General features: G+C 44.3%; 2 protein-coding genes across 3 annotated transcripts in view; one reads left to right on the top strand and one right to left on the bottom strand.

The window, feature by feature from the left end:
- The window catches only part of LOC136047353 (histidine--tRNA ligase, cytoplasmic), a 513,020-nt gene that overhangs the window by 164,290 nt on the left and 335,348 nt on the right, over positions 1-13,382 (bottom strand). The window lies entirely within an intron of this gene.
- NRG2 (neuregulin 2) overlaps positions 1-13,382 on the top strand; it is an 83,393-nt gene that overhangs the window by 65,664 nt on the left and 4,347 nt on the right. For both annotated transcript variants that reach the window (XM_065734396.1, XM_065734397.1), the window contains exons 6-8: positions 9,511-9,613; positions 10,538-10,661; positions 12,340-12,467. In XM_065734396.1, the coding sequence (XP_065590468.1) occupies positions 9,511-9,613; positions 10,538-10,661; positions 12,340-12,467 (355 nt within the window). The remainder of the gene's footprint in view (positions 1-9,510; positions 9,614-10,537; positions 10,662-12,339; positions 12,468-13,382) is intronic.

Genomic DNA, 13,382 nt, shown 5'->3' on the forward strand with positions numbered 1-13,382 from the left:
GGGTGAGAGACTTCTTACTTTTGTTAGGTACAGTCCAGTTCACTCTGAAGTCACCAGGGTACAGCTGGAAGTGTGTTGGTGATCACCTGACTTGCAAAAATGATCCTTTTTCAAATGCTTACTACTCACATCACCAGCTCACACAGATGTGAAGTACTCTACTGGAGTAGATGGATGAATGTACCCCTTTGGACTCTTCTGGGACTAATGGAAGGTCTAGACTTGAATTTCAGCTTCTGTCTTCATTCATTCAGCAGCAGTTCTGTACCTGGTGATTGCAATATGAGAATAATAATCAGAAAAACACTTCCTTCTTTTTTTAATCTACCTTTCTGTTTCCTACTCAACCTCTCACTCATCTGAACACTGAAACAATATGTAGCAACGTTTCTAATTCCACAATCATTCTGTTAACTTCCCTTTAATAACATGATAGCTACTGGCCACTTAATTACAGTGTAATTATTACTCTGAGGTGTGGCTGGCTATTAACAGGGTGTTTGTGGTTTATCATAACAGGATTATTCGTCTCCCCTGGACTGCAGTACAGTTTACCCTTGGGGATCTCCTAAAGTTAATTACTTGCTAATCCACAGAAGCTTGTCAGTACACTATTGTTACATATCTGGACTCTTGAAGCCTACCCAGTTATTTTTATTCATATAGTACTGGACAAACTAAATGGCTGTGCAGATTATGGAAGGTTCACAGACTACTCAGAGAGCTCAAGCGATGCCCAGCCCTGAAGTCATGTGCAGTGTCTTTGGTTCCCAGCATCGTGGGACTGCTCCCATATGTACTTTGGAGGAAGCCTAGGCCGGGACGCAGCAAACAGTGGAGGTGTTGGTTGCCATGGTGGAGGTGGGTTGGCAGTAGGACTTGATGAACTTGAGGTCTTTTCCAACCTTAATGATCCTGTGATTCAATGGTTCTCTTGTAAGTACAGTTTATTAGTAGCAATCTATCTTCCTGGTCCTCAGAAGTTATTCCTCCTCTTTGTTTCATGCCCTGAGCATGCTATGCAACTCAGCTCAGAGACCTCGGGTTGTGGGGCTTTGGGGTATAATAATGTGTATGATAGCTAGATATCTTAGCTGAATTCTTAAGCAGCCAGAAGTCCACATAGGCACACGTCCAGTTTTCACAGCCATTTGTTGTCTTCTATCTTTCTTAATCAATCTACAATACAGTGACACCCATCTTGTCTTGAATTCTTACTCATGTAAAGGAATTTTATTTTAACAGTTTTTGTCTGTTGATCTCTTGAAGGAGATGAAACACACTCTAGAACATAAGATAGTTACAAACTCTCCATGCTTCAAGTGGGTTTTCTGTTCAGCAACAAGAAAAAATCAATAGGTCCATAAAGAACTTGCTCTACTTAGAGCACCTAATTCCAACTGGATTTTTGCTTTCAATCCACTTCAGCTGAATTTTGTTCCCTGGAGGATTCCAGTGCAAGATGTGTGCATCACCTGGCTGTTCAGTAAGCTCTACAGCTGAGTGGAACCAATCTGGGTGATGGGATCCAGTCTTTAATCCCACACAGATGTGCTAAAGCTGAAATGAAAAGCATGAAAATGAAACATTTTTGTAATCTTTCATGTATTTTTCCTTTTTCCCATCTTCAGCTCTCCCATGCTTGCTGCTTTGCTCTGTTGGATGGACTTCTCTCATATTTACAGCAGTTTGGTGTTAGAACATTTCCAGACTGCTAGTCTGGTCTCCTTTGGGATCAGCACAGAAGAGCCTAGTGTAGCTCATAGGTACAAGGAATAGCCCAAATACTGCTAAGTAATGCATTTAAGAAGCCACTCTTTCCTTAACACTGACGGCTGCTTGAGGAAGAATGGATTCTACCTCAAGATCAGTGTTTCCAGAAAGGTTCAACAAGCATAAATGGGACATGATTTTTCAATAAACTTGTTTCAAATGCTTTGGGAAATCTGAGTGCAGTTTAGGGTGCTCAGTCCTAGCTACTTGTCATGACCTTAGAGCTTGTTTGGAGTTCAGACAAAAGGTCCATTATATGAGAAAAATAATACACAGAGCTGAGTGCTGTCTCACAGTAATTGATTTGTGTGCTAGCCTTTGGCTGTATTGATTCCACTGGAACTTGTCCTGAGGGCCTTGGAGTTCTAGCATGCATTATTTTGTCTGCATAAATAGGATTAATTTGATTGTAGCTATCCCAAAGGCAGTTCCCAAGCCTGGAGTGCAACATGCTTCAGCAGCATGTTCCCCAGCATGGAGTGGTTTGGCTTCTGGAGGAGCTTTGTAGGCTCTCCTAGACCTCATGCTTTCCCCCGTACTGTCAGTGTCCCCAGAGGGGACTGTTACCTAACAGCTTCGAGGGATTCCCAGCAGCCAGAGTGCTGGACAGCCAGGGTGCGTGAGATGCAGGCTGATCACATTGTTGGAGGACATAGTGCAGGTGCTGCACACCACGTTGAGCACCTCCTCCACCCAGCAGCAAATATGACTCAACGCTTTTAAGATGTATTACTTTCCCCAAAAAAGAAAAAAAAAAGCAAAGAACTCCTTTAAACAGAATGCAATCAGAAATATTTTTTTTTGCTCCAGACCAAAATAAATTGTTGTCTCTAAGAGAAATTCTTTTTTCTCAAACATGCTTGTTACCAAGTGATATATTATTAATATAGGATAGGCATGTGCAGTGTGGTATCTTCATGATGATATCCCTCTGGTCAATGCAGAAAGATTACATTTTCTTTGCAGAGATGTGGTCTTCTCATTTGCTTCAGGACTGTAACAAGTTGAGTAATTTTGAACAGTCTGTTCTTTACGGATGAGGCAAATCTTCCAAATCCCAGAGAACTCTTGAAGTGCTTCCTCCATCAGTGTCCCAGCAGAAGGCATTAAGTGCCTGATGCTCATCTTGAGAGGAGCTCCTGAGCAGGGAATGGAGTGAGTGGCTCTCTTTTGGATTCAGTTATGGGTGATACAGAAGCAGTGCCTATAGCTGTAACAGGCTGACACATCACGTTGCTTGTAATGTCTTGTTGTGCTGGAACTGCTATTTTGCATAGTTTTGCTATTATGTTCATTAGGTGTAACAGAGGAGCAGCTTAGAAAAAAAATGATATGATGGAAATTTCAGTAGCACCCAATATGGCTCCACTAATTCCTTTGCTTTTGAAGCAAGCTGACTTCTTATCCATGGGAATTTTCTGCTGGAAGTCTGAAAGCACAGCCTTGTCCATTCACAGGTCAGAAGAGAGGAAGTCCACTGTCCACTTGAACTGTGGCATCTAAGCAACGCTGAGGGAAGAACAGTCAGGCAATAACAGGCTGAGAAAGTTTGAAGTGTTGAGTAGCAGCATGCTTCAGATGCAGGAGTGTAAGCAGATTCAAAGCTACTGGTAGGTTTGCAGGTAGAAGCAGCTACGTGCATTTTATCTGCTGGACAGCTGCACGGTTCCTCTGCTGCGCAGGGAACCTTTAGCTAAGACCTAACAAGAGAGCTGGCTGTACCCACTCGGTGAGACCCGGGAGCCCTAAGAACCTGCAGTTTGAGTGTGAGGGGGCACCATGGGAAGGCTGAAGTTCTTCAGGTCCTGCCCACCACCTCTATTTGCACAGATATTTCTGAGTTGGCAAAAAAAAAAAAAAAGGAAGTTCTAAATTGCATCCATTTGTAGCTGTAGATGTTAGAGCAAGTCTAACAGGAAGGAATAAATGTTTAGGGAGTATTCTGCTATCAAGTACTTCTATAACCATACAGATATTTGGCTGAAATTTAATGTATCCCTACATGCAGTTGTCACAGAGTCAGGTAATTCATTAGAAGAATATCGAGATTAAATCTGATAACCAGAAGGCAAAGGACAGATGCAGTGTGTCCAGTTCTCTGCTGCCCACCACATTGTGTCCATGCTTCTGGAACCCACAGGACATAACCATGAGATGCGTGGAACAGTTCATATTCATTCATATTGCACAAATGTGAGATGAGAAGCAGAGACAGATAGGTTTTGTGGCCTTTAAATTATACAAAATTAAAAAAAAAATCTATCCCCCCTCAAAAGAAATCCACTCAACATGAGCACCAATTTGAAGAGAAGAACCTGCTTTAGTTGAAAAGTGTTTACATGTTCTGTAATTATTAGTGCTAATTTCCCTCCCACACACCCAATTTTTGAGCAGCATTGAAATAGAAAACCAATCTTTATGAACAGCAAACAGCAATTCATATGGAAAATGTAACAAATCAATGTGGACATCTCTGAGCTGAAAATAATCTTGTCTGTGTTGTGATTTGGAACAGGAGAGCTCACTTTTATGTGCAATGATAAGTATGGAGAACGTTAATATTTATGTGGAAAAAAAACTGTCTTTAGGTGAGGCCAGTACCAGGAAAATTAATGAAATTCAAGAATGATTGGGTTTTTTTTAGGGAAAAAAAAAAAAAAAGTTGCCTGTTCTGGACAACGGCATTGTTGATTCATTAGGCAAACTGCTCTGCATAGCAAAGTCTCTGCAAGGTGAACTGCAATTGTACTTGTAATGAATTTGAATCTGAAAGCAGACGCTCCAATTTATGCTTTCTCTCTCTTTTTTTGGCATGCTTGTTATTTCTAAGAATGCAGCACCACAGCAGAAGTGAAATTTGGAAGATCAGAGACGTGAGGGAAACTTCCAGTGCAATTTGCGCTTTTAGATCTGCAAGGGATTCATTACCTTTGCCCAGGCAACTAATCACTTGCAGTATCAGTGGTACATCTGCAAATCTGTGCGGCTAAGAACAGTACTTGCACGACGTACATGCCGGCAGGAGGTTTGCAGGCCGTGCTGCCAGATGACATTGTGCATCCAAGACCAGACCTGAGGTCATGGGCAGGAGAGATGTGCTTGCAGGCCCCGTGCAAGTGCCTGCACGTGTCTGCTGAGCACGCTGCTTTGTGCACAGCCCCAGGCAGAGGGGCACATGCTGCCTGTAGAAAGCGAATGAATGGTTTACCAGGTTCACACGGTCACTATGTGTTTCAGCCTGTCTGGAGTCAGGAGTTGTTTCAGAACAAGTGTACCTTTTTTTTTTTTTCCTACCTAACCTGTAAATTCCATATCAGATACTAACAAACATGGCTCATTTCAGAAGAATTCATAATTAACTAAAAGAATTCATAATTAACTTCCACTGCAATTTGTTTGGGTCTTCCTTTACGTAAGATAAAAGCTGTGGTGGGAATTTAAAATGCTCTGAAGCATACACTGTGTTCTGTGTAACTGCTACTGAGCCTACAGAGACGCTAACCTGCTGTAACTGCACAGTGTGTGTTTGTGTATGAGAGATCTCTGACAGACCTGTTTTTCTTTTTCTCTTTCTCTTTCTTGTCTTCTTTCTGCATTGGCAGAGCATCTTGGATTTGAATTAAAGGGTATGGAACAACCATTCATTTATTAATCAGAAGCCATTAAGAGCTGCCCACATTATATTTATGGCTTTAATGGGATGATTAAAAAATCAGCTGTTCTGTTCTTTTCCCTGGCACCGAGACAGATGTTTGGATTAAAAAGCAGAACAAAGTTAAAACACAAAGTCAAAATGTAAAATGATAAAAACGCAGGTGTATTTTTAGCAGCACTTTTTTCTTTGTTCGAGCAGCAGCCAGGTGTGTGTGGCGTGACTGGGGTGTTCAGTTGCAATAGCCTCCTCATTCAACATGCTTTTGTGTATTTAACCAAAGGGCAAGAGTTTCTGTCAGTCCTAAAGGCTGCCAGCAGGCACCACTCGGGGGTGGGCAAGGGAAGGTAAGTTTTAGGAAGTTACAGCACTGCCATTCTCAGTGTGCTAACATCCACTGGGTCCTGTGAAGGGCTGGGAGGGGTTTTGCCATTCCTCCTCCCAAAGGCTGTCTGCTGCCTTCTGTTCTTGATAGGAAGAAACTGACCCATGAAATGTGATGTGAGCTGATGTACTCTAGAAGACACTGAGCCCAAAGAAGTCAGGGTGATGTTGAGCTGGAGCAAGCTGAAATGTGGAAAAACACTGCGGTGGCTTACAGCCTCTTGGAAACAGGCGACTGCATGCTCCTGCCCACTTGCTCACAGTCATAGTGTTTTTCCTCCTTTCTCCTCATTCTGTTTTCAGACACATATCAAATCTCTCTAGAGTAAGCACCTGGGAAATCAAATCTCTGGGTTAGGTTTCCCTGAGCGCACAGATCAAGTGTGGGAGGGGTTGCTCCCTGAGGACAGAGAGGTTTTTCTTTATCACTTAGCGTAGAAGTGTCGGCCCAGCAGTGACATCTGGAGCAAATCTTCTCATGAAGATACTTCAGTTCAATTTGCCAGAGACACAGGGACACCAATATTTCGTTTCTGGATGCTAAATTGTCTTCTTGGGGCCCTGAGGCAGAGAGCCACACACCGGCTGAAGCTAGAGAAGTTTGGCCTCTGCTGGTTTTTGCATGCCTTTCCGTCAGGGCTTGTGTGTCTGTATCCTCAGCAGCTTGTTCCTGCTGCAGAAAATGAATGCATTTTGTGGTCAGGTGTTTCAGAGAAAGTGGTGCTGCTAATACTAATACACTTAAATAAACGTTAAAATGAAGGATTTTTGACATCCCTTTTTTCTGTTGACTTTTGTCCTTTTCCCCGTCCATTCTCAATGTCATCACAGAACTGCACACATCCTGTTCCCAGTCTGCAGTCGTCTCTTCTCTGCCATTCGTCTTTCACTTCCATGCGTTGCTGTGACACCCATGGCTGGACTGTGGTTCTGTCAACATCATGTTACATGGCGTGGTTTGTTCGTAGCGTTTGCTGCTGTAGAGTGACAGTACTGCTGATGAAGATACGGCATTTTAGAGCATACAGACACAAATGGAAAAGTCCTGGTCTGGGATCTTACCTTTTCAAACACAGAACTGCACAATGTATTCTCCTATTTTCTTTCTGTCTCTTTTGAGATGATTTTATGCAACACGAAGATACAGTTTTACCATGCATCAACTCTACTGAGATGTTAGGAGCTGAGCTAATTACTGACAGCAGGTCATTTAATTTCTCGTTTTTGTAGTAGTGATGCACAGCGTGCAGCTTCACTGTTTCACACAACAGAGATGTCAGCTCAGGGGAGAGCACCTGATTCTGCAGTTCTCACAAAGTAAATCGTTCCCCCTGCAATTCCGAACGGAGTTCAGGAGAGCCAGGCATGCAGGGTCCCATACCCATGTGACTGCCTGAACAGAGGCCAGGGTTTGAGCCTTGGGTGAAAAGATTTGTTATGTAGCTAATGAGCTAGAACACTTCATAGTTTTGACGGCCTTGCTGTCTTTGTCCCTTTCATTTCTGTCATTGAAACAGAAAGATTTAAACTTGGGAACAAAAGTCTCTGTAGCAAGATGTGTAGCTGGTAAGGAAGTTTTGAAAACAGTTGGCCCCAGTGGATTGGTCTGTGGTGAAAACTGGCCTTCTTCCCTCCCTGTTTAAAGGTGGAAATACAGCTGGGTAGCAGCTAAATTCTCGCCCGGTGCCATCTGTACACAGGACATGACCTTAGCTGGTTCTCCTGATGCTGATAAAATCTCTGAGATTCCAGACTGATAGAAATAGCTGTTCAGCTGTAAGCCATGTCCCAGAGCTGTGCAAGAGCAAGAAAACTTGTCTGCCATGGTTGCTGATGCATGGAATAGCACCTCCCTTCTAGGAGCAGGTCCTGTACCATCCAGGCTCTGGCCCAAGCCTATGCAGCTGGCTGCTGGAACTGCTGCAGCCCTATGACCTGCAGTCAAAGTGAGACTTGTATTCTGTTGTGAAGGCTCACACCATCTGTGGAGTTGGAATCTGGGGGTCTCAGCTGCCCGTGTCTCTTGTGCGTGGTGGGATGTGCTTCTGGGCAGCTCTACCAGCACTCAGAGAGCCTGATCAAGTCAAAGGCCAGAGCACAGGCAAGATGGGTGGACATTCATTTTTTTGAACTGTAGCTTTGGAACAGAGGCATGAAGGAAGCACTCCTGACGATATTTTGCATCCTCATGTCAGGATGGTTATTTGCAGCCTGTGATTTAGCAGTTCTTCCTTCATTTCCATTTTGACAGCTACACAAAGATCAACATTTCCCTCAGCACTACTTTTTTTTCCAAAAAACATTTTTCTTTCTAAAATGAGATTTGTCTAAATATTTATCTAGAGTGCTTTGTTACTTCTCCCTTGGTCTTTCTATGGAGTCTGGCCCTGCTCTAGTTGATGCTGGCATCTAAAACCAGGCCTGTTTATCTTCTGGTTTTACATTTCACTGGCTTCATAGCTCTGGGAATATCGTGTATTCCATTGAAGGTATCTAGTGTGGCCCAGTGGGACACACCGAGTGCAGCAACCTTGGCATGAGTTTTATTGCCTGATCAGTATGAAAAAAAAAAAAAATTGGTGACTATTAGAGAAAACTCAAAGCCCAGTGACTTTATAATTAACACGTAGTATGCGGGCACAAGCACACTGGTTATAGGTGCTAAAAAAAAAAAAGCTCTACAGCAGCTGTGGACTGAATCCTTCTCCCAGATACTCACCTTTGCTGGTCTCAGTGAAGGTAACTGGATTTTCTGAGAAGAACATCTGCTTTGGAGTAGCCACAGCCATACAGTCGCTGCCTAGCTCTAGTACAGTTACATTGCAGGTGGTTTCCTGCCATTTCCTTGGAGCTTTGATTAAATGGAATGAATTCCCTCCCTTCTAGCATTGTTTGGGTTCTGATGCAAGTGACTGACTTTCCTGGTTTGAAAGGCAGTCCATGACAAATGGTGGTACCTGGAAAAAGCAGCAGCATGCTGCTTGAATTTTGTGTATGCATCTGGATTACCTGGTGGAATAGAATTAATCATTTCCTAAGGCTTCATTAAAGATCTGTAACTGTAATTGGTTACTGTATTTTAATTACTCCACTTCCTTTTCTTTGTCTGATGTGCTATAACTTTTCCATCCTCGTTCTGCTTTTTGACTGCTTTAGGATGTCCCTTCCAGCACCTACATGCTTTGGGGCCTATTGCTTGGTGGTTCTAGTGCACTGCTGAACTCCAGGGCATGCAGCGGCTGCAAGGAAAGGCATTCTGAGTCTGTCAGAGCAGAGAGCTGTGATGAGAGCATCACAGGGCTGTTTGGTACGTGGTGACTGGGGGGATGCTTGAGGGCTTCCGTTTTAGACTACCAAGTAACTGAGGAAGGGGGATCTGCTGGAAGGGAAAGGAAACTCATGGGGCTCTCTGAGATTAGTCACTGAGGTATTCTGTGGGAAAAGAAGAGAAAGACAGAAGCGTGCTTGAGTGCAGAAGGGTTGGGCTACTGAGGGCAAACTCACAGAGAGACAACAGAATTGAGGAGCTCTTGAGGAGTGAGTAAGGCTGGGCCAGCTGACCTCAGGTTTGGGCAGCAGATTGGTAGGAGATGTGGCTGAGCCTTGCTCTGCATCTCACCCTTGTGCAGTGCTGGTTCCTGTGCAGCCAGGCACAGGTGCTGGAGCCCAATTGCAACTGATTTCTTTCTCTCCATTTGCAGAGGCAGAGGAGCTCTACCAGAAAAGAGTTTTAACCATCACAGGAATCTGTGTTGCCTTGCTTGTGGTGGGCATCGTCTGTGTGGTAGCTTACTGTAAAACCAAGTGAGTATGTGTGGTTAACAAACAATAACCAGTGAGAGATTACTAAGTGGCAGTGATTGTGTGTCACGCTTTCATGGCATTCACCTAAATGCTGTTTAAGGAGATGCTGTGCTGTGGTATTCCCAGCAGGGTCTCTGAAGACAGCTGATAAAACCATCAGCCACTCTGAGCCAGAAGTTTCCTATTTCCTTATCCCCTGAATCAGTATCTTGTCTCCAAGCTAGGTGATGGCATGTGGCTGGGAGAAGCTGTCTCCTGAGTCGACAGCTTGTTGACAGCAGAAGCACACTGCACTAATGCCCAGGAGCTATGGGCTCAGTTGTTTACATTTCCAGAGCATACAAAGCAATAATGATTGAGCAAGAGGCTTTGGGACCTCTTGTATGTCCAACCTCCCCAACTGGACAACACCTTTCTTGCCACATGCACCTCACCTGGATTTGGAATGTCCATCTGTTCCCTAGGACACAGGAACTCTTCCAAAGTTGATGTCCTCCTGGGGACACAGGGAGGCTTTCCTGTATTGTGCATAATCCAGGACAGGAGCATTGTCACCAAAGGCAAGCCAGGACTGGTTCCCCTTTCTCCCCACTTCTTTCTTCTGTGCTCAGCCTCATGCTTCCCCTGCTTCCACTGCATTGTCTCAGGGCTTGTCTTGTAAAAGAAGACCATGGACCCAGCTACATGAATTGCCTATAGCAGAAAACATTCACATTTCTTTGGAAAAGCAGCATAAGTTTCTAACGTTGAATGTCTTGCTTCTTCCTGTTCACAGCTTTCCACAGACACCATTGAAACATGAAATGTGTCTGAGAGATGAATGAAAGCTTGGTTGCTACCTCCTTTATCATCTGCCTCCTCCAGAGACACTTGGGCCCCATGAGAGATATCCTCCTAATGTACTTTTCCCTTTCCTTTTTAAAGGAAGCAAAGAAAACAGATGCATAATCATTTACGACAGAACATGTGCCATGCCCATCAGAACAGGAGCCTTGCAAATGGGCCAAGCCATCCACGTTTGGATCCAGAGGAAATCCAAATGGCTGACGTAAGACTTTTCATAAGACCCTGTATTTTATTGAGTGCTCATTGTCCGTCAGGGATTTGATACGGATTTGCATGCTTGTGCCTGCCCTGTGCCTGTACACAAGGAACAAACTACAACTTGAACAAAAAGACAGGATTCTGCATAGAAACATTTCCCAAAACAAAATCTAGAAGGAATCATGATTTTACTTTGGCACACTGAGCATGAGGTTAGGGCACTCAGGACAGGTTTGTTTTCATGAATAAGCATGATCCTGGTATCCTCTCTGCAAGACATTCCAGATGTTTCCTGCTTATTAAGCTGTCCCATCGAGCTTCATTTTGTGTCATGACAAATAGGGTCAGCACAGCAGGGGCCTGAGCCATCCCAGTGAACGTGTCACCCATTGTGTCGATCCTGACAGCTCCGTGTCTGTCCACTTGCCCAGCCCAGCTGCTCCTGTGTAAGGTGGGACAACCCAGTGGGGTGCCAGTGTCACTCAACTGAGAACCGTCTAAGTATTTAGGACTAGATCCAGGAAAGCCACTCAGCCACTCCTGAAACATGAGAGAATCCCGTTGAGCTCTGTGTTCTTGTTCTCAGCATGTTTAAGTGCTTTGCAGGACCAAGCCATTGAAAGGGATCAGAAAAAGGGAGAGGGAAGGCAGACCTGAAGCTGAAGGTGTATTCTTCTGGGCTGAGGGTCTGCAGTTTCCCAGCTTCTGAATATTTGCCTTGGAGATTTCCTTTTGGCTTCTCTTAGTGTTTTCTGTGTGCAAAGATTCATGTGCTATGCATCAGGGCACTGATAGCTGATAGAAATCATAGAATCACAGAATGATTTGGGTTGGAAGGGACCTTAATGATCTAGTTCCAACCCCTCTGCCATGGGCAGGAATACCTCCCAGGGCTCAGGCTGCCCAGGGTCCCATCCAGCCCAGCTTAACCGCTGGAGGGATGAAGCATCCACAACTTCACTGGGCAGCGTGTCCCTGGGCCTCACCACCTCTGAGTAAAGGATGTCTTCATATATCTAACCTTAATCTCCCTTCTTTCAGTTACAAATCATTACCTCACGTACTATCACTACTTGCCCTTGTAGAATCAGCATCCTGAATGAGCTACACGTTCTCCTGGGTCACCCTTGTGATGCTAAAATTGAGTAAGTGGACAGTTGGCCATGAAGGATAAAGAAAAGCCTGAAATACTGTCTCCCCCAGAGGCTTAGTCTCTCTGTGAAAAGCATGGCTGACCCTGCTTACCATTAGGCGAAGGAATATTTCGGCATAAATATTTGAATTACACTTGGTATGTCAGTAGGACTTGTGTCTGTGACAGATTGCGTGTGGTTGCCTTGTTGCTGGTACTCTGTCAGGTGTATAACCTCCTGCAAACAGATGGATTTCTGCTCAGTAACATCAGCTATATGTGCTGCCACAGCAATCTGGGGAGCCCTGTGGCTCTTCGTAACCCTCTGTAGTCCCTGTATCATAGCTCCTTTCCAGTGTTCAAAGTACAGAGGCAGAGAGGGGGCACTGCATCACATTTTCCAGTCTCCTTGATGCCTTCTGTGGGGCATGAAGCTGCAGTGTTCACTCAGTCCTCTTGTGATTTCACCAGAAGCAGTCAGCCATGAGAATTTGTCTCTGGCAGTGCTGGCAAGCTATTGCTCATCTGTGTGCTTCTTTGTATTTTACAGTATATTTCTAAGAATGTTTCTGCCACTGAACATGTGATCCGGAGGGAAACAGAGACAACCTTTTCAGGAAGTCACTCCTGCTCCCCGTCGCATCACTGCTCCACAGCCACTCCAACATCCAGCCAGAGGTGATGTATGCCATTCACACTGAACTCCTGCCACTTGCCTTAGGATGCTGTGTGATTCAATACCAGTAAAAGGCTTTCCTTTCACCTCTGACTTTACTTGATGTGTTGCACCATCATACAGGCCACGCCAAAGCTTGCAGATCAGATTGTGTTGCTGGCACAATCAGTGAGAGGTGTGGAAAGGTGTGATGTTTGATCTGCAGCAAAGAGCCAGCAGGAGTGCACAGCGGTGACATAGCTGGGAAGCAGGAGGAAATGAAGTAGTGCTTTCATGCCTTGCACAAGCTCAATCAAATCAAAGGATGCATCTAGGAATGATTTTGCAAGTTGTGCTTGCAATTACACTGCGTGCCTGCGTTAATTTGTCAAGTATGCAGAGATTATTGATATCATGTTTAAGATATTTAGAATCTGTTTGCCTTGTGTAAGGTAAAACGTGACAAATATCACACTTTTTTTTCCCCACAGTTCTGCAAAGCTAGGAAATGAAGTTTTTCACCAGAAAAAGCCACTCATTTTTCACGTTTTGAAACAGTCATCTTGGGGAAGAGCAGCATGGCTCAGAGGCTGAAGTTCTCACTACATTTGAGTGCGTTTGTATTGCAGATGGAACTTCTCAGCTTTTGTGTTGTCCAGAAAAGTTTTTCAAATGCTCCAGAGGAAGTCCTGTGCTGTTTGGAGCTTGGTTGTTCTGGTTTTCCATCTTACATAGCTCTTGTGCTTCCCCTAGTAAGCGACAGTGTTTCCCTGTGAGAGTGCTTTTGAAAAGTGACTATGAGGTGCAGGGGGCTGTATCTACCTCCTGTCAGTGATCACACACATTGACTTTATAAAGCAGAAGATGTCGTGACTTATTTGCTATTAGCCTGGGGTGTTTGTATCCACTTGTCCAGGAAGCAGTCAGTCCTTTCATGT

The sequence above is a fragment of the Cyrtonyx montezumae genome, unplaced genomic scaffold, assembly GCF_038088225.1.
Source record: "Cyrtonyx montezumae isolate F1298 unplaced genomic scaffold, pur_monq_1.0 scaffold_18, whole genome shotgun sequence".
NCBI lineage: Eukaryota > Metazoa > Chordata > Aves > Galliformes > Odontophoridae > Cyrtonyx > Cyrtonyx montezumae.